The sequence below is a fragment of the Ambystoma mexicanum genome, chromosome 2q (genome assembly GCF_040938575.1).
Source record: "Ambystoma mexicanum isolate Mex_15411 chromosome 2q, UKY_AmexF1_1, whole genome shotgun sequence".
NCBI classification, from domain to species: Eukaryota; Metazoa; Chordata; class Amphibia; order Caudata; family Ambystomatidae; genus Ambystoma; species Ambystoma mexicanum.
In genome coordinates, this window is record NC_090924.1 from 1,028,586,023 (window position 1) to 1,028,607,586 (window position 21,564).

Sequence of the window (21,564 nt, forward strand, 5' to 3'; positions counted from 1 at the left end):
ATGTGAGAATAGTCATTGTAGAAGTGTGAGGAGAGATTGAACAATTTAATGATGGAGAATAAAAGTGTAGTATATATGGAAAATAAAACTAAGGTCCCAATACCGAGACTTGGGGGACCCCGTATTTGAGAGCTTTGGGAGGAGAGGTACAGTCAGCCCACAACACAGACTTTTGTTGAGCAGATATGGCTTGACAAGACTATACTTAGTGAAGTGTAACACATACCAAAGCAGGTGTTGCATGTTGATAACTGTGGCTTGGAATGTGATCACTGTGTACACAGATAACTGAAGTGTTGAGTAGGACCAGAGTTATGAGCCTAGAGCTAAGCCTGTAATAATACCTCTTTCCTGCCCAGAGCATGAAAGGAACTATCAAGTGATATTCTGGGACTTATTTGGTTGGGCAGGGTAATAGTTGTTTCATGGTGTTGCCTGGGCGATCGCTACTCGAAATGGGTGTTGCTCAAGTTAATGCGCTATGTTGCACCCATAAGCCTGATTGCATTTTTTAAAGTGTTTTTGACAGAGCCAAATCTTTCAGTACAAGCTTTGGAAAGTTCTTGGCAGAAAATGGCATTGCACATAAGTCTCTCTCATCCTCAATCAAATAGGGCGCAGCAGAGAGCATAAACAGGATGATTATGGAGACAGTTTGCATGGCAAGGCTGGTGGAAGAAGACTGCAAGGAGGCCATAATGTCAACTGTGAGAGCTTATGTATTTCTTCCCACATGCTGCCTCTGGTGTTATCTTTCTTTGAGCTGCTAATTGGCAGAGAAGCTGATGCCCAAGTGTCTCTTGCCTGTATAGGTTGAATTGGTCGATATGATAGGAAAGATGAACGAACACGAGTTGGAGTGCAAGAGATGCAGAAATAAATTAGAGGAAATTGTAAGTTATACAGCGCCTCTGGCAATATGGAAATGAAGGGTGGGTCACTACGTGAGGGTCAGAAAACCGGGGTTGGTATCCAAAGGTGTCACCTGTAAGGGTTGGAGATTATACTGCAGAGATGGAAAGAGGACAAGTGTGGAACAAGGGTATGGTAGTCAAGGTACCCCGTCCACTTGAAGATTGAAGGGGAAAGGTGTGTGAACATTTTGATTAGTCCTAGTTAGGTGAAGTACTGAGATAGAATGTGAAGATGGGAATGCAATGATGCTATGCCCAGCTTGTGAAGGCTTATGCAATTCATGAAAGGCGGTTGACCAGACAGGACCTGAGGGTAGTAGCGCTCTCTTTCCACGATCTACACTTGGAATGTTTGAAAATATTCTATCTTCTGTTCCCGCTGTGTGATCGTCTAACCGTCCTTTGATAAAGTACAGCTTACGTAAATATTTGCTCGCAAAGGATCATCCACACAGTACAATCAGTTAAAATAGACTGTTTCTTTTTTTTCTTCTTTTTTGTTTGAAACTGTGGATATATGAATAATCTACAAATATGAAGTAAGTGTCTCAAGGAGACACACAGTATACTTGCAATGGCCATGCATTTGCAGCCATGAAATTAGTTTAGCGATTTTCAAGTTAAATAATTAGGCTCCGATGCAGTGTTCCCAAAAATCCTAAGCAGCTATAAACACTTGTACACAATTCAAAATTGCCAGGAGCTGGGAGCTATTTAGCTCTTGGTTATAGCCAAGGGGATCCTGGTTAGCTTGACACCAACCGCTACCAGAAGCTACACTTGACTACTCAGGCAAGTGGTGCCAAACACACATAGCTATATGATATTGACTGTGTAGTTTTGAGATTGGTTTACAGGTGAATTGTGGGATGTATTGACCCACTTTTGCTCTGCTAGGATGCATCACTCTGTTATGATGGTGGGGCCAGAAACTGCAAAATGGCAGCAAAATCCTTGTGCGCGCCAAAAACCCCTGAAAATCGCACTTTTCAACCCACAAAAAGATGGCTGCCCAATCTGCCACGCATGTTGTCAGTGGTGGAACAGAGCTCTCAACTGAAATGTGTCACTGGGCTTCACAACAATTGAAAGTGGAGCGCAGAAGGAAAAAGCAGTCCTTTGCTAAATGAAACTCCCAAGATTGCTTGAAATCACTTTTTCTTTGTTGCTGAAACTTCAGAATGCCGGTACAGAGCACCTTCAAATATTAAAAATTCTTCCTGGGTGCTACAAATCACTTAGTTTTAGAAATCATTGTGAACTTACAAGGTCCAGAAAAGCTGAGAGCATAAAGAGATGTCCACAGCAAAAGTGGCCTGTCTGTGGATCTGTCAAAAATCTCTGTGCAGCAGAGGGCTGCTGTGATGACAGCTGTCAGGGGCCTTCCTGATCAAACTTTAACATGCATAAACTGAAAATCAAATGTTTGCAATCTAAGAGGCCTGTTACTGATAGTAACCCATATTGTAATTGTTTGATCCCATGGTTTAAAATCTTGAATGAAAATTCTAGCTGTTATTTGATATAACAAGTTTGTTTTGTGCTAAGGAAAAGGCCACATAATTTAACAATTAAATTAAACCTGGCTGATGCTGCCAAACTGGAATAGCAGGTTTTTCTCACAGAAGGAAGGTCTTTCCCCCAGCAGGAAATCACAGAGAAGTGTTAATTACAGGGTAGGAAAGTAGGAAAGAACCTGGTCTACAGAGGCAAAAGGAACAATGACAAGAAATTCAAAGTGTGAAGACAGTCGTAAATGGCCTCTGCCAGGAACAAACATGGAGGATGGCTCCTGGGCTTCCAGGGAGAGACCAAGGAGAGGAGCCAAACAACCATTTGTTGCTTAACTGGGACAAAGAACATATTTTAAAAAGACTGATAACTTACTGTTTAAAATTGTGAAAAATATAAAAATAACAGAGTTGTTCATGTAATTTCTGGATGCATGGGTGAAGAGGCGCCAGAACTGTGTGACATGTTCTGGATAGCAATGGCAAGAAATGTGATTTTACACAAAATGTATTTCTGCTAGAAATGTGAAACTTTATACACTTATTCCCATGTTAAACACGCACACTTGTAGAAATTTGCTTACAAATTGGACATTGTGTTCCTAGTGAAAAGGGCAAAATTCTGTGAAAAGCGGAGACAAGATCCCACAACTACGGGGTATTGAGGAACAGCTGCTATGTAAAATATGTAATCTGTATATGTGATTCTTATAGAGGTTTTGCCAAAAGTAGATGTTGTGTTGCAGGGGTTAGGGGTGGATTCTCAGCCTCATAAAATCACACCATAAAGATGACACTCTGTTTTTCTCCTATCAAGGCAGAGAGTACACTCTGACCCAATCACCTTTCAAAGGGGCAAACTTAGGCTAAACCGGCCCACACCCCCCCCTTTATGATGTCACTTCATAGCATAAATAGGGACAGCTCACCACACATAAGGGACAGACAGATTCACTCACTATCCTGATGCTGGCGGAGCACCCTGCTGCTGAACTCTAAATCTTCGTTGCTCCAGACGCCAGAAACTTGGCAAAGAAAAAGGCCTATTGCATAGCTGAACCATTCTCGGCTAGGCCTCAAATTCCAGAACCGAACCCCACAAGCAACATAATACAGCCGGGCTGTGTTGTTACTGCTTGCCTGCTGAAAAGAAATAACCTCAGAACCAAGAAGGGCAGATCCAGTCCAGTCCTATGTCGTGCTGTGACCAGAGCGTTTTGCTGACCTTATCCAGTCCTGTGCCGTGCTGTGACCCGAGCACTTTGCAGATCCGATCCAGTCTGATGTGCAAAGCCGTCTTTCCTAAACCAGATCCAATCCCCTGACCAGAACTGACGGTCCCATTTAAACATTTATCCAGTGAGTATCAATAGGAAGAATTTTGTCCCTAGCATATGTACTTTGCATAGTCTTAGCCCTATCTTAGACCCATCTTATCTTGTATTCAGAACCTGTATTGTTAGGAGTATCTTTGCATTGTCTGAAACCTCTCTCCAACCCATCCTATCTTTCCTCCATAACCAGTATTGTTAAAACTATCTCTGCGCTGATCCTTTTCTCATCTGAATAAGGCGAGTTTCCTGATCAGGCAGTCGCCCTGATCAATTGACTGTGTTCCTGTGTGGTATTCATTTTGTTCATAGTCATCCTCTAGTGTAAGCAACCCATTTGTCATTTTTAAAAGTGCATTCCCGTTTTCCATTCTTGCGCCTATCGCAGAAAAAAAATTACCTCTACTAAAACGTTTGTAACTCCCTCAGTTTTTGTGATAGAAACAAAATTTCTGCTTGTAGCTAACATCCATTTCTAGCCATCGCACCTAAAACTCATTCCAAATCAATGTGATTCTCCCATTATCGCGATTATTGCGCAGTGAAAAGTTTGCTGCGAATTCTCGTTTCAGGAAATTTCTACATGTGTTAAACAGCTTTTAATTGCTCCCAACTGGCTCCCGACTTGAAATTTAAGCTTTCAAATGTTTTCTTGGATATTAAATCATTGCTTGTGTTTGTGTGCAACTATCCAATGCGGCTCCCATAAGAATTTACACAATTTCAGCAATTTTGACCATATTTGGTGTTTTGGCCCAGTCCATTCTCAAGATAACTTTAAAAGCCATTTTGACAGCTGGATAGTCAACTCTGTTTTTCTCTTGTGTTTGCTGGGGGAAAGTGGGATTGATATTCTATTGGAATTCTGCCATTCCTGAAACCTGCTCTCTCCTCCTATCTCCTTACATTGCCTATTGGGCATTGAGGGGTGTGCAGGGGGAACCTCTAACCACAGTGCTATCAGATCTGAACCCACACAAAAGTATTATTTTCTGTGCTGAATTGTTTTGCTCACTACCTACTCCTCGTGTATTAAAGAGATTATTCAGTGTTACCTCACCCCATTGATGATTGTTGTGTACCTATTAAAACATATTGTGATCAATTTTTAAATACATAAATATTTACCTTTGCAAACCAGCCTGATTCCTGGTTCAGTGTGACCGGGGGGGGTTCCAGGAGAAGGGCGTGATATGAGTGGTATATCGTTCAGAATAAAGAACTTTTAGACAAAAATAAATAAGGATTTCAGTTGTGCACTACATGCTAGGCGTTGCCTTGGGTGTGTGCCGGATTGAAATCACTAACAGAATAAAGGAAATGACCAAGGGGCATTTAAAGCATATTGTATAATATGCAAATTGACAAGTTCAAATTTGCATTTTGCGTTCATGTTACATTTGCTGTACGCTATGGGCTTACTCCTGGTTCCCCAGAGGTATCTCCAGCTGCTTGTGTTCATGTTACCAGTATGTAGTACTTCAAAATACCTTGAGACTGTTTTAAAAGTTTACTTATTGAAAAGAATAGGACAGATCCCATACACATCTATACAACTAAAAATAGAGAAGTATTACCAGTCTTTCAGATGATCTATGGAAGAGGCAACCATTGGGCAGGCCAGGATGTGTGATCCCAACAGACTGATCAGTGATCCTGGATCTGAAACCTTAAAGTCTGAGAGGACCAGTTGCAGAGTTGGAGCAGGAGTCCCACTGCAGTTCGAATTGCGGCCAGGGTGGTCTTGAAGTACTGCAGGTAAAGCTGTAAGACCCCAGAGGAAAGAGACCAACAACTGATTTGAAGTCTGAAGACCCGGGGACGATTCCCTAGGGGGGGTGACAACTGTTGAGAAGGTCCAGGAAGTAAGTGTGGGTGCAATGATTTAGTTTTGGTCTCTGGTTTTAGTTTCAGTAATAGTGGCAGTTCCCGAAGCCGGGGCTGTATCCAGAACCCTTGCAGATTGCTGGGTGAAGACAAGACTCCTAAAAACATACATTAATCAACCATGTCAAGATGCACCGAAAATAGCTGGGCTCGAAGGAGAAGCAGCAAAGGGGAAGCACAATGGTGATCCTTTAACACAGGCCACCAACTGTTCTAGTTCAGAGAATGGGTTTCAGAATGCGCTGGAGGATCCCACTATTGGGAGCAGCACACAAAAAGTGAAACACTAAAACCAGCCAGCACTGAACATGTTGGGCCTGACCAAGGGTCTGCCGGTATCCCAGTGGTATTCTCGCCAGGGCAAATAGCGTTACTGCTACTCGGTCCGGCGCTATTAGTGCCGGATCACAAGTAACGCTACAGTGGTAAGTTCCCATTCCCCATTGAGTCCATTGGACCCAATGCCTTTGGGGAACGATATTACCGATGGCGGTATTGGCGCCAGAAGTAATAGAACCGAAAACATGCATTAAGGGGACACTTTTACCAAACTCCTGCTTACCACCCAATTCGTGATTGGGCCAACCCTTAAATGCGGCGGTAATGGCGTTACAGCCGCATTTAAAGGCTAAGGCCCAACTCATGATGAGGCCCTTAGTATGGATTGAGGGGACTTTCCCAGAGACAAGAATAAGGGGTAGGGGACTTTGGCCGTCCTGGTATCATGGTCTGATACTGTACAGTACTTTAAAAAATGAGTTTCCATTCTGAGTCTTTGAAAATGTCTCGCATAAAAATAAGATTAAGGCATCAGAAAAGACATAAAAAACGCTGGGGGGTCTCACAAAGTGGGTCGAAAGAACCAAAAAAAATGGCAAATCTTCCTTAGCACCTGCTTTCAATCACACCTTGCCCCATTTCTTGGTGGCTCCAGAGAGCTCTAGACCGTGCTGCCTTTTGTATCCAAGTGGTTCTTCTGTGCAATGACATCCACGCAGGTCCATTACTCTGAATATGCCCTGTACCACAAGAAGGCAAATTATTTAAATCATTTGAAGAAGAGATTGCGGTTGTGATAATGTACAACAGATTGAATATCTGTGTTCATGACTTCAACTGCTATTTAAAAATTGATGCAGAAGTGGCTGGCGCACAAAAAGAATTCTTTAAATTCAAAATATTGCTGAGACAACAAACACAAATGAAAGTGGAAGAATGGCATTCAAAGTCCCAATTATTTAAAGTATACAAAGCTAGTAGATAGCACTTGACAGATTAGTGAAGTTCTGAGGATGGCCTGCAGGGGTTCAAGGTTTACTTCGCTACCATGGACTGCAAAAACCTTAAGTGGTAGGCACAGGATTCCTGGCGGGTGAAGAGTGCAGGAGGGACATCATATGCTTCCCTGGAACCAACGGTAATGATTAATTTTGACTTACACATTTATTATCAAATCATCCATGAGGCGCTTGAGTCACAAGTTTCCTTATGCTCATTAAGGTCAAATTAGCAATATCAATTAAGGAGCCAAAAACTTGATTTGTCAATATTCCCTGAAGAATCAGACAATCATATTTCAATCTCTGGAATTGATAGTGCAATAATGTGTTTTGATTTCAATTTGTGCTCACTTGAAAACAACCTAAAGCCTACTATTAGACAGTTCTCCAACCACCTCCAGTATTCGCACATCTTTCCTGCTGTTGCGAATCGAGGGAATTTGTCCCTTCTCCTCGGGGGAGTGCCCCTCCCCTTGAGGGTAAGGAGGCGAGCCTGCTACGCATCACCGTCCCTAGGGGTCGAGGCAAGTGGAACCTCACCGGGAGAGACTGAAATGGCCTACTTGGCCATATCAGACAACTTGAAGGACATACGATATAAAGACTGGGACAAAGAAGAAACTGCCATTTGTTATTGCCAACCAGAAAATGAATGTCTCTTTAAGAAGGAATTCCCATTTAACTGGGACGAAGAAGCTGAAGTGGAGAGATACGCTGCGGAAGACAGAGAGACGCATGCGTCGGCCAGGAAAGCCCCACAGCAACGCAACACCTGAGAGGGCATGGGACTCTGCAGACGATGAAGCCCGCTAGTTTGGAAACTGCTGGGAAGCCGATAACCGAGCACTGGACGCAGATCGTCCGTCGAGAACGAAGAAGAGAGAAGATGATGGTGGCGGCTTGATCATAGAGATGCTGTGGTGGACCAGAGGTCTCCCGTACTATTCTGAGACCACTAGGCCGCCCCGACCACCTACCATCCAGTTACATGGAGTGCTGTGAATCCATAACGAGAGAGCTCTGGATGCCAGAGTGAAGCAAGAAGTAGAGAAAGCGAGGAAAGCAACAAACCTGAGCGTAGGAAGGTCCCAGTGACGTTATTCCAGATAAGCCCAGGGAAAACGGGAGGCCTAAGGGAAATCGTTATGGGACTGTTCATACTCGTCCCAGTCATATACATGAGAAAGTGAGAAAATGGAATGATGGTGACAAGAGAAGCCTAAATCCAATTAACCTTGAAGGAAACTCAGACTTTAAGAAACAAACACCTGGGGTGAAAAGCAGAGTGTTTAATGACAGAAATACAAATGCAATAGGAACTGCAAGAAACATTGAGTGAGAGAGCAACGCCTGAGGAGAAGGGCAAAGTGGAATACCTGCCAAAAGACAGATAAGCGAAAGAGAAGGAACCCTGTGAACTGAAGAGAATTTTTAGAGAAAGACATACAGAGACTGGGGCCCGATTCTCATCATGGTGCAGTGAGCGTGCTAAATAGCACGACTCACAGCGCCATTTCTTGACGCCCAGGTGCAACTGCTATTCTCATGTGGGCCTGGGCGTCTTTGCAAAGCACGACAGTGCTTTCTCTGTAATCTGCCTGTTTCTAATGGAAACAGGCAGATTGCAGAATCTCAACAGCACTTTTGTTAAATAACGAGGGAATCGTTATTTAACGGAAATGCTGCCGAGATGAAAACAAAAATGCATGTGCTGTTTGGGTGTGCAGATGGTGACAGCTGTCACCATCTGCACACCCAAACCGCTTTGTGCTTTTTGTGGCCCTTCTCCTGTATGTGTGCTTCTTGTGGCAACACCAATTTGGTACCGTACTTCGGCGCCAATTTCATGCAGTTCTGAAACTGGAGGAGTGCCACAAGAATACCCATGCAAAAGGAGAGATAACAAAAGTGCCGGTTGCTAGGTCGGTTTTCAGCCCTTCTAGCAACCGGCACCCAAATTCCAAAGGTGACACATTCAGTCAGACTTCGGAAGAATGCACCACCTTCCGAATAGGTGTTAATGTCCTTAACACTTTTTAGGCCATTTTTGACAATTAACACCCACTTGAAAATCGGGCTCTGGGTCTCGCTCCCCTGGGAATGGGCAAAGCAACCCTAAATGATAAACAGTTTTTCAAGGTTCAGTAAACCAACCTGTCAGAAGGGACAAAAGTGTCATGAAGTCTTGAAGGAATTCTGTGAACCTATTAAAGGAGTCACAAGAGACTACTAAAATATATCATTTTAAAATGAGTCAAGAAGAAGAAACTTTCAAGAAGCAAGCTGCAGGAGAAAGAAGTCATTTTCCTATCATTAGTTGTTAGAATAGTGGTAGGGTCACTTAAGGTTAGTTTGGACTGAGGACACTTTTCTTTCCGAAATTCAGACTACTGACGAGAACCTTAATTTAATAGGTAGGGAACACCGTATAGAGAGAGGGAAAGCTAGGCATTCTACTTTAACAAAAACATCCTTGAAATGTCCTGAAAGAGTCAGTGTCCTCCTTCTGATCCGCCACACTACATGGACTTGTGAACAAAAGGTAGGAAGGAAGTCAGGATGTTTACATACACAGAAATGAGGGGCTTTTGGACTATTGAGATGTGCTATAATTTCTGAAAAGACAGGCCTGTGGCGCTTCTGCAGAGAATTGACATTTTTATGAGATATCGATATGTGCCTTGTGTGGCAGGTCGTGCTCATTTAGGGGAGTTGTTGGAGCAGTCTAGACGAGGCAGATGTACAGTCTTAGATGTGCATTGATGCCTTCTCAGACCTGACCGAACTGAGCGAAGTAGTGTCTTAGAGTAGTCAGTTGCTTCCTGCAATAGCTGCACACTCTTGAAGTAGACTAACCTCTGCTCCCCTCCAACATCTGCTCCAGAGTCACAGCTGTGTACGCTCTTCAAGTCCTCAATGGGTGATAGGCCTGCTCTCAGCTAGATGTAGCAAGCTGTTGGGATGCCATGCCTGTAACCTCATTTAACCATCTGCATCCCACCTCAGGGCACCAGTTCATTATTTAGGATGAGCAAAGAGAATAAGTCCCTGTTAGGGAGAATGTATGCTTCATCCCCTCTCCTAGTGAGACCCCGAGCACTTTTTGCTGGATTTCTGGACCTTTTTCTTTCAATCCTGAATGAGTGGATCCTTTTTCCACTTATTCATTCTTGTGGGCTCTGTCTTTTGGAACTCTATTCTTTGTATTTTACCTGTATATGGAGTCTGTCTGCTCCATAGCTCTTAAAGACATCTGTGTTGTACTACTGTAGCACACAGCTCCTTATCAGCAGTGTTGCTGGGAACCCTTATGGTCTTCCTTTAAGATTATTTTTCTGTATGCTAGAGTAAATACAGTTCTTTAGTTTCTTTCCCAAAACTCTATAATCTGAGAGATTGGCACACACCACCTTCAGTGGAGGGCCAAAAGGATACCCAGTACTGCCCTTCTCTCTACTCCTGTGATTTTTAGTCACACAGACAATCTCCTAGTTATGGCTAGTGGCAGTGGACATGTTCTACCAAGTATTGTGTAATTTTTATATCAAAGGCTATGTCCACAATATGGGCAACTTGGGCCTCCCTTCTTTATTCACCATTACTAGCGTGGTTGTCCTTTGTTAGCCCTTCTACCATTCTGGGAGGGGGAGGACAGTGTGATTTACCTTTGGCAGGTACATGAGTCTTCCACCCCCCTGTCCTTTGTCTGCCAGAGTGCCTGAATAGGACCAGCTTCCACATGGGGGTCTGGCTGTCGTGATTGGACAGCAAAACACCCCTTTTTGTAAAATGCTGAGAGATTGCAGAGGTGCGTGTGCTGGAACTGTATAAATGGTAAGGCTTCTGGAGTGAAAAGCAAGCTGACCACTGGAAGCAGAGGTAACCGAAGAAGAAGACCAGAGACGCCTGCAGACCCTTTGCAACACTGTGAAGTGACCACTGCTGTCCTGACCCTGTTTTCTGTGTGACAGAGGCGCTCCGAAGAGGATGACTCCTTCCCTTTGGCTGGTGGTAACAATCTGTCCCAGGACGAACCTTGAATTGAGCCATCTCCCGAGGTCCTAGGAGCTTCCAGAGCTGTCACCCCAATACCAGGAGACCTGCTGCCCATTTCGAGTGCATTGTTGTAGAAAGGCTGAATCCATCCAAATCTTTGCTGAATCCATAAGGCCTCTCCAGAGACCTGATCCAACTCGCCCAGACCCCCTCATCAGAGTGTGGGACTGCTGGAAGCGAAGAAGATTGACGGGCGATCCGTGTCCTTTGTTGGTGCTGCAGAAAAGGCGCCAAAACCGCAGAGTGAACCAAGAAGTTTCTGAAAGTAGTGCCCCAGGTCCTCCCTCGAGACTTCTGCAGAGAGATCCTGTTCATTGTCCTGCCTTCAGTCATCAGACCAAGTATTCCAGAAGGCGGGTCCAGAGCTGCAACATCGCAGAGCATCCAGCAGGAACATTTCCTTCTAACCTAAGGTACTTGGGGGGGGGGGGGGGGGGGTTTGGGGGAGGGAGATTGCTTACCTAATTCCAAGAAGTCACTCCAGAGCGTTGGAGTGCACCTAGAGGTGTCCAGGGTCACCCTCACCTCCTACCTTCGACTCAAGCCGCTACTTGTGTCCCTTCAAGTCCTTGTACAGGTCTCCCTTGTTAGTTGTAACTTGCTGCTTCTGTAACACTAGAGATTGGAAGAAATCCTCTGGAACACTTTGTATTCTGCTGCTTGTCAAGACTTTGAGCCCTCTCTGAACTGTCTTTAGCTAGGGATGCATTTATTACTTAACACACTTGTTGGACATAGAAACCCGCTCTAGAAACTTGAACCAAGCTAATGTTTCACTAACTATTTTCCTCCCATAAAGTGACTTTACCATGTGTTTGCAGAGTAAATGTATTGCTGTATAAACTGTTAAATGCAGGTGTGTGTAATAACCAATATTACAATAACCTTGTCCCTTTCTAACGTTGCTACAAATGTAACCGCGAACAAACACAAAAGTGAAAGTGTCCTTTGAAGTGTATTCTCAAATATTCCAGTGTTCTAGTGTAAACATCTAAAGTATTTAAAGTGATTCTGGGATGTGTGTATATATAATACAATTTTAAATAAATTATAATGTAAGAGTTTCTTTGGTGTGCATGTCTAAGGTTCAGTGTACTTACCTACAGCAAACATCTTCCTCTTCAGATACTCTGCCACTCTACCAAGGTCCCGAGTTGGAGATCGCTTACTAAAGTCTTACTACTGCCTGGTATTTTGTGATCGAGTTGCTGGGTGTTCTAATCCTGAAGTTATACTGACTCACTCTACTCGAGAACATCTGTACACTACCATTTCATTACCACTTTACGACTTGCATTCGCTAACTATTGTTGTCTGGGTTCTGATTTTCGAGAGACGCTCATGTTTGCCTGTGCTTTTTTATTATCTTTTCTGCTTATCAGTGGTTGCAAATACAGAATTTTGAGGTGCTGCTGGTGGAGGCTCTTAAATTGCCAATCTGCTGGGAGAACAGAACACATCTTGTTACTGATACAGAGAAGTAGATGTAGGAAGGAACATACTGAGAACTGGTGAATCAGAGGTTCAAATACCAGTAGTGAGAGCTCAGCCTTATTTTTTAGCACTTGATAAAGAGGAGAGTTATCCTCAAAACGCACTGCGTCAACATTCGAATGTGAATGTCCAAATTGCTGAATGAATTAACATTTAAAAAAGTAAACTTTTATATTTTACATTTTAAACATGTATGGGGCAAATTCCTCTTACAACGTGTGCACACTCGGATAAATAACTCTAATTAGTTGATCTTTACATGATTGTGTCCTGTCCGCTGTTCTAGTGTAGCTCCTCTCATTACTTGCGCAAGTGCAAATTGTATTGTAATACATTTTCAGAAAGCAAGAGGACATTATCTTGCTTCTACTCATCCTAAATGCTTCTTGGATGTTGTGGAAAGAAATATTTATGATTTAAATGTATATGTTAATCATTTACAGGTTACTTACTTTGATCTTTGTCAGTTTCTCTTTAGAGAATAATTGATGTCATAATGTGCATCACAAAAATGTCCACCTTAACCTCACAAACATCTTATTGTATTTGTCCTGAAAACTTGTGTTATCCTTCCAGACATCACAAAGTAAAATTTATCTAAATGTATTATCCTCAAAATTGTGTTTAGATTGGAGTTGAGATTTTCAAATGCTTTTTTTGTCTTTAAGGAGCTTGAATTGTACAAGGAAGACCTGTTGTTAAAGCCTGCCCTTCTCGCAATCAATAAAATGGATCTGCCAAATGCAGAGGATAAATTGAATGAGCTAATGAAGCAATTGGAGAACCCAAACGGTAAGAACAATTCCATATGGACATAACATATCAAATTGACAAATATTGACAAATGGTATTTAAACTAAAGCATAACCTTTTAGTGAAGTGACTGTAAGCCTTAGACCAATAGAGGGGGACACCCTTCTGCAGTCATGCCACTATTTCTTTGGAATTGACTGTTTGCACACTTAAAGCTGTTAACATAGCGTTAAAGGTTGTTAATGTTAAAATGTGTGATCATTAATAGACTAATGATACTGCCTTCTGAAATAATTCCAAATACTGCTACGAAAGTTTTTGAAAATGTGATCAAAATCATACAACTTAGGCCGCTTGGCTGCTCAGATATTTTTCTAAGAGTAGACATTTGTGCAATGCTCAACACGATAATCATTTGATCAGCAAAATTTAAAACTATCAAGAAATACTTCATTTGTGAGCAAAGCGTAAAAAAGTGAGGAGCACTCTGTTCTTAATCTGTAACGAAGAACTTAAAATATTAGGTGAAAAGCATTAATAAAAGAACTAGTTTTAGTAACCATGTATCTGTGCAATAGTGAAAGGAGGTTAGAGAAGAGAAGTATAATGGCGGGTCGACATCCCAGGTTTCAGATTTTTGTAGATCCTTGATCGAGAAACTGTCAATTGCTATTACAGCAGTTATGTACAAGAACACCTGGGGTCTTTGAGGATGCTGTGTTTGGATGAGGAAGTGGGCTCACATGCGCTCATCACTTAGTCATGTGTATTGTTACCGAATATTGGGTGTACACAATGCTTGATGAACATTAGGAGAACATTTCACACATAGTTCATAACTGAAAAATGGGGGGGGCACACTTGAGCAATAACACTCACGCCAGCTGGCCGGATCTGGTGGTAACGGCCTTGGACCCAAGGCCTTACCGATAGGCACTGGTGCCGTTACCCGATCAGGTGTTACTGCTGTTAGCACCCCGGGTTTTAAATCCACAAACCTGGGGTGCTAAGAGCAGTGTATTTTGTTTCAATGAACGGGATGGCTCATGGCGTCCTGTTCATTGAAACAAAATACTTAAGATGGACGCCATGTATCTGAAAGGTGGGGCTCCATACGCAATCCACTTTCCATTTCCATGGCGCCCAGGTGGCTGGAGCGACATGCTTGTAGATCTGCCGCCAAATGAAATCAGGTCAGTGGGGGCGGGCTAGAACCGGAGACCTGAAGGGATGGAGGGCGGGGGAAGATGGCGAGGCGGGTTAAGCAGCCATCATTTTGCGTGGAGCGCAGGCTTGGATCGTGGGATTCAGACTGCGATCTGAGCAACCAGATTGGTTAGCTCCCCCGCTGGGTGCTAATTTTTTTACAATTGTTTTAATTAGCGTTGGGCTTGTAAAAACAAATATTCACTAAAACAATTAATTTAAAAATCTGATTGTAGCTAAAACAAAACCAAAATAGTTGCCCCTACATTCTTTATCTAGACCACCAGTCCTCTTGAGTGATGGCTCTATACTGTGTTAAAAAATGGGCCAAAATGCAGCGTCCTCTATTAGGCAGGGACAAGATACTATCTTGTTTCTTAACGTTTCTAATTCGGAAGGAGCTTTGCAAAATCTACAATAAGAGTCCATCTTCTAGTTTAGAGGGGGCACTTCTAACCTCTCTCGTATGAAACAAGTTAAAGCGTATTCTTAAAAATGGATTTCTATACATCGCATTAGTAAACGTTGCCAGCTGGAATAAGGACTTTGTCTCGCATTTAAAATGCTTTGTACATTCTTTGTACATTCCACTTGTGTGCAGATCCAGTAATTTTCCCACGGTTATTGTAGCTGGTGTTGGAGATAGAAGCGAGCAAAAGAGGTGTTTGGGGAAGGCTGAAGAACCCCAGCTCCCTCGTACAAGCGTTTGGGACAAACTAAGACAGTCATATGAAAACCAGTGCGTGGCAGGTTAGTGAATCAGGCCTGGACACAACATACGGTAAAGCTGAGAGGAGGGTCTGTGTCCATACGAAATCGAGGAACCCCCACAAGAACAGCACCCCAGGGTCTGGGACCCTGTAATGCTTGTAAAACATGGCACTATGTGTAGTGTATTTTGGGTACTCCTAGAGCCATAATGGACATTTGCTCCAGGCCTCAGTGAAAGCTGCATTTGATGTGGACTCGTAACATGGTTTCTATTCTTCCACTGGCAATAATGTGTTCTTGCTTCTGCATTGCGTGAAGGACTGTTTTGAAGAAGGTGCCTGCTGGTATTTGATAACATTCCGAGGGAATCGTGCAAAGCTGAAGAAAAGTTATGTAGCTGTTTTTGAGACTCTCATGAGAAAGGGAAAGATTTGCCGCTTGGGTGTTGTCATGGGTCACTCCGGCCAGGGGCACATGGAAACCTTCAACAGTTAGAGACTTGGAAAATGCCAGAAAGTTCTAGCTATCATGCATTTGCAACGGTTTTTTAAAGAAAGGGGACAGTCGGTCAGAGAAAGTTTCAATGGAAGAGGGACGCATCGCTCCAGGGCCCGTTGATGCAAAATAGCTCTCTGCATGCCTGTGTGGGAACTTTCCAGTGTGGTTTTTTGACAAGATGTGGTTGTACTTTAAAGCTGTAACAACAGTGAATTATTTTATCCAAACTATATGTATTACTTATTATTCTTGTTGTTTTAAATCATTTCTGTATGCTTTTGATTGAATAAATAGGCAATAGAAGAGACATTTTATAATCTAGTGTGCTGGGGCTTTGAAAATATATATTTGTACACTTAACCGACCCAGATGAAGTCATGGGAAAGCCCCTCAAGAGCAGCACACCAGGGTCTGGGAACCATACGAAGTTGATGAAGCCCTGCAAGAGCAGCACACCAGGTTCTGGGACCCATACAGAGTCGGGCGCCCTTCGCAAGAGTAAACGGGGGTTAAGGACCCACACAAATCCAAAGAAGCACACTGTTAAGGGTCTGGGGCCCAGAGCAAATCTGGTAGGTCCCAAGATAATATAAAGGGGTCTGGGACCCAAATACAAGGGAGACAAGCTACTCAACAAGTTTGGGAAATACGAGGACAACCCAGAGCGGTTTGGAACCCAGATAAGATAGAAAGACAGGTGCGAGAAGTAAAGATACTCATTGCCAAAAGAAGAGACATTTTCTGGAATAGTAAGATATACAGTCAAGTCTAGCAGGATACTGAACCAGGCTTGATGCTATGTGTGTGAGGTACAGAAAGAACATAGCAAGAGTCTTCCCCCACCCCCCTGATACTTGTGAACTGTGTTTTTGTGATATGGTCTACAGTCAAGTCTGGCTGATAGTGAACCAGACTTAATACTACATTTTTGAACTGGAGAAAAGAAGAGGGGAAGAATCCCCCTGTCCCTCTTGATACTTGGTAACTGTGTTGTTTTGTATGCGTGTGGAGGATTACAGCAAGAACATTTAAGTTAAAGAATCATTCACAGTGATCTCTCTTCAAGAACTGAACATTTGAACTTGCATCCAGAACAAGAGAAGCCTCCTTCTGGATCAAGACACTCACTTTTTCCTTAGTCTACAGTGTAGGGGTGGAAATAGGTTTGGACTGTGGACGTTTTACTTTGCTGGACATCATGACTGCGTCTTTAGTGTTTTTGTTGAGGTAGGGCAACACCTCATAGAATTAGGGCCAGATAGGTTTTTCCTTTTCTTTACTTTTATAAATCTTTGCCAACAAACATAGCACCACTGTCTCAGACTCATACCTCTTCAGCCTTGCAGGCCCCTAAGACGTTTAGAGGCCTGTATAAAAGGGTTAGGGTATTTCCAAAACTGGAGCTCCTATACCATTACAGAGAGCAGTGAAAAGGCCTGATGCCGGACACCCCTTGACAGCGGGGTCTAACCATAACAAATAGCCGTCCAGTAGAGTGTGGGACCAACAGCCAAGTTTCTTGCAAACAAAAGATGTCATATTGTGAAGGGTTAAAGAAATCTACCTAAACGGAGGGGGAAAACCACATGTATTCTACGAAGCCACAAGGATACCCTCGGATGATTCCTCAGAGGCTGGTTAACCTTTAACTGCTAAAGCACTCGCCAGCCATGTCCTCTAGCACATTTTTGACAACAACCCGACTAGTCTCAAGAACCTTATGCGGATACAGCTCCAATCTCTTGGAGATTCGGAGATTGCTTAGTTGCCTCTCTTTCACAAAGGCCTCATAGTCTGTATTCTGGGAGAGAAAAATATAAATTAGCATCACTACAAAACTCCACTTGGGCTATGTCCCTTGACTCAGACAGAACAATGGTATAGCGTGAAACAAATTAAGAACATTATTACAATTGACAATCGTAGAGTCCGCTAAAATTGGAAGGCACTCTAAGAGTAGACATCTGTACTGGTCCTGAACCTTGGGTACCATCCACGCTGAGTAGTGTGAGAAACCTGAGGGCATCCTCACATCTACTCCCCTTGAATCCTCTGTGCAGGTGGCCAGGGAAAGGCCATTGCCTTTAGATGCTGACCCTGGGGGTGGAGAAACGAGATGGGATCACCTGAGTAGAGGGTCCTTGGGGATTGGGAGAGAGAGATGTACTTGGGCGAGACACAATATTCCCCCGTCCCGTCCAAGAAGAACCCTCTATCCCAAGGGCAGTAATGGAGTATTGTCATATATGTCCTAGTGACCAGAAAAAGGGTATGAGATACCATCGACCCAAACGTACCATAAAGAGAGGGAAAAGGGTTACATATAAGAGGAGTGAGACATGTATCCCCTGTTACCTAGTTACAACCAATCCCTTCCACAACCTTTATGGGTAAGCCAGCTCCCCTTTTTCCGCCACAATTAACTCTTTACAGTACTGCGACAAAGAAGGCACAACTGAGAGCAATGAAGACTGGTTTCTTTCACCACTCTGGTACTGGGGCGAGGAAGATGTCTGCAGTGAGAGTCGGGCATTTTCCTTTAATTATGGTAAGGCAGGTCTAATGAAGCATGCACACCTGCATCCGGTCAAGGAGCTGCAGGTTTATGAAAAGAGATCAGCCCAGAAAAAGAGAGAGTGACAGAAAAAACAGGAAGACCTGTGTGAGGAGTAGCAGAACGAGAAGACCAGCAGGATCTGTGGTGAACCGTGGGGAGCGGAGCGAGCAGAGAACGTGTCTCGAGACTGGCTTTAAAACTCCTAACCCTGTGTGCAGAGGGAAGCAGTGCCGAACTGTGTCGATCCGTAATCCTGACTCTGTTGCTCGTCTAACACCTGTGCTTGTTGACTCTGGGTGTTAGAGCCACGCCAGAGCATTTTAGGGGCAGACTGAAGATCCCTAACCATCGTGGTTCAGTGGAAGCAGAGGAATCCTTCAGCAAAGCTGCGTGTGCATCCAAGAGCTCAAGAAACGGTGAGTTCCAGAGACACAGGTATCACCGAGCAGCTCTGCAAGCATGCGTGATACCTGTTAGGCAGAATCCTGTGCAGTTCCCTTAGGGAGCACTACAGAAGATTAAGACCACAGTTATGAGCAAGAAAAATCCCCTTTGGTATCAGTCTGTACCACAAAGATTTATTTGGTAGCTCTGGCTAAGCAGTCAGACTTATCTCAAGAGGGAGATGAGCAGTATTCAGGGTTTACACAATAGGTATTACAGCACTATGGCACAAGGAAACACTGACCAAAGCTTTGTATCAAAAAGAGAATATATAGTTTATTTTATACACATCTAGTTCAACACATAAATCACAGCTGATAAAGCAAGTTAAGTTTAGTCAAGGAAAGGTATATACAACTCCCTAGTCAATTGTAGACAAGTTTGCAGTAGAGTGAAAAGTGAGCAAAACGGCACAATGAAAACCAACTACAAATGGCACTCTAGCAATTTAGCGAAAGGGAGGGAAAGCACAAGTTAAACCGAAATATCTTCAGGCACCCCCTAGCAGCACTTCCCTGAAGTTTTGTGAACAAGTAATGCACAGTAATACTTTAGCAGAAAGATAAGTAATTGAAAACTGAGCAAAATGGCACTTCACAAGTTAAAACAGTAGGAAGGAAGAGGAGTTTAGAAGATTCAGGTGCATCAACACATTTCTCATGGAGAATCAATCTAGTGAGAGCAGATCTAACAAATCAGCCAGAGTCAATAGGCCTGAGCCAGAGTCAGTGGTACAGGACCAAGAGTCTTTGGTTAACGAATATTGAAAGGGTAGATGCAAGGCGAAAGACAATGTTAGACGAAAGGGCGGCCAACCCAACAGGTAGATAAAGGATTTAAAACACCTTTAGGGCCACCGGGCAGAAAGGGAGGCCTGGCGAAACCAAGTACCCTTTGAATGAAGAAGTGGCTCCTGCGGTGGTGGTTGTTCCTGGTAGTTCCTGCAGTTCGGGGGTTCCAGCAGAGGAAGAGAGGCTCTCGTTGTGGAGGAAGGTTCGAGTTACTGTACTACCCAGGGATGAAACCAGCCGCGGTGCTGCCCAACGAAAAAAAGGTACGCTCCTTTAAATCGCGGTCCGGGTGGATGGCTGCCTGGCTATCCGGCCTCCAAGTGCTGGGCACTGGCAATTCGACCAAGGCAGGTCTGAGGAAGTGATTGGCGAACTGCTTGGTCCCACCAGCTCAAGGGAAGAAGGCTCTTGCGAAGAAGATCTCCTCTTGTCGTGTAGAAGAAAAGTGGTGAGACGCTGCAGCAGGGCTTCACTGGTGGTGCAGGTGCTGAAAATGTCCGTGGCTTCGCTCCCCTTCGGTTCCGTAGTTCCAGTGGCAACGTCTTGCTCTTCCAGTCCTTAGGACCCTGCTTTTATGCAAAAAGAATCCCATTCATACAGCCTAGCTGTCACTCACACAGTTGAGTGGTCATCTTGGCGGGATACCCTCCAGCCTATCAGGATAGAGTGCGACATGAGTTGCGGAGGCAACCCTGTCCATGGGGCCTACTCCCCCTCCCATGGGGCCTACTCCCCCTCCCACACAATGGACCCACCCCAGACTCAGTGGTGCCGAAAGGAGGACTTTCCGGCAGAAGCCCGCCAAACGGACGAACAAAGGATCCCCGACCTGGGTTAGGAGTTTAGAGTAAGACACGAGAAAGAAGTTATATTAAAGTTCTGGCAAATAAAACCAACCGGAGTAAAGTTAATAATAAAATAAACCGGTGGTATGTTAGAGGCTGTCAGAAAAAGTGGCAGCCTCGAACAATGGGAAAATCCCATAGTATTCGCGGTTGAATATTTACGATAGTAACCACTGCCACCAGCCAGCAACTTTAGAGAGAGGGACTTTACGGTACCCCCTCAAAAATGAACCTAAGGGAAAAACTATTAACCCTTTTCAGTACCTCCATGGTAAGATGGGTTGTACTGGTTAAGTTCATAAGATTTGACTAGTAAAGTCAATGGGGACTTTACATGCCCTGGGAGAGAGTAGTCAGTGCCAGGGTATGGAGTCTAGGTTTGGGGGTCGCTACGACACCCCTGTGTCACTGCACTGAGGGTGCTGGGTAACACATGTGAATAAAGATGGTTCCTATGGGGGAGAGAAAATCCCATAGGCATTAAACACAAAAATAGCTTAGAACACACACAGCAAAAATGCCTAAGAGTGGGAAAAAGAGTCTCACTCTTAGCAGGTAAAAAGAAACAAACCCTTCAAATCCAGCAAAGCTGCTGGGGGACTCTATAGTTAAGGGAATTAGCCATAGAATGAGAATTCTCCCTAACACTACCTTAAAGCAACAGTATCAGCGACATATTGTTTGTACTGTTAAACTGCAAACGCGAGTTGATACAAACTGACATGCCATTGTTAAAGCAAATAGAAGGATTAAAGGGGTAGTTTGGTCAGAAATTGTATTGGCCCAATCGATTGGCCATGTATTTCAGAACATGCATCGATCGATCTTAAACAAAAATTCCAATGCAATTTACCCACATTTTCTCACTTAAGCACATGCGAAAACGACAGGTCAGGTACCTCCATCTTGTGCTAATCTTATCCATTGATCCATCGCCCTAAATTCAAGTGCCCTTGTTGCACTAATTCGGATCACCCGTCCTTACTGCTGACATCACTAGACGCTCACGCCCCATTTCACAACCCAAATGCAAGTCTCATGTCAACGTCCTCTGTGCGCAATCTATTGACGTGTCTCCATGGAAATGCCAAGATTCCTCATTCCTCGACAAGTTTAAATAAACCCTTTCTGATCACACAACATTGGAGTTTCTTTTTCCATTGTGTTAGTGTATTTCATTTCGAGTTTCCGGGACTTGTTTCTGCTCTGTTGAGCTATCTGCTAAGTACGACACAATGAGAACCAGTACGTCGACTGCCTAAAATGAATTAACTCAGTAGTCGCTT

At 43.7% G+C, this 21,564-nt stretch overlaps 1 protein-coding gene across 1 annotated transcript in view; it reads left to right on the forward strand.

The window, feature by feature from the left end:
* Positions 1 to 21,564, forward strand: part of GTPBP10 (GTP binding protein 10) — a 343,147-nt gene that overhangs the window by 286,403 nt on the left and 35,180 nt on the right. The window contains exon 9 of the mRNA XM_069648367.1: positions 13,142 to 13,265. Within this exon, the coding sequence (XP_069504468.1) occupies positions 13,142 to 13,265 (124 nt within the window). The remainder of the gene's footprint in view (positions 1 to 13,141; positions 13,266 to 21,564) is intronic.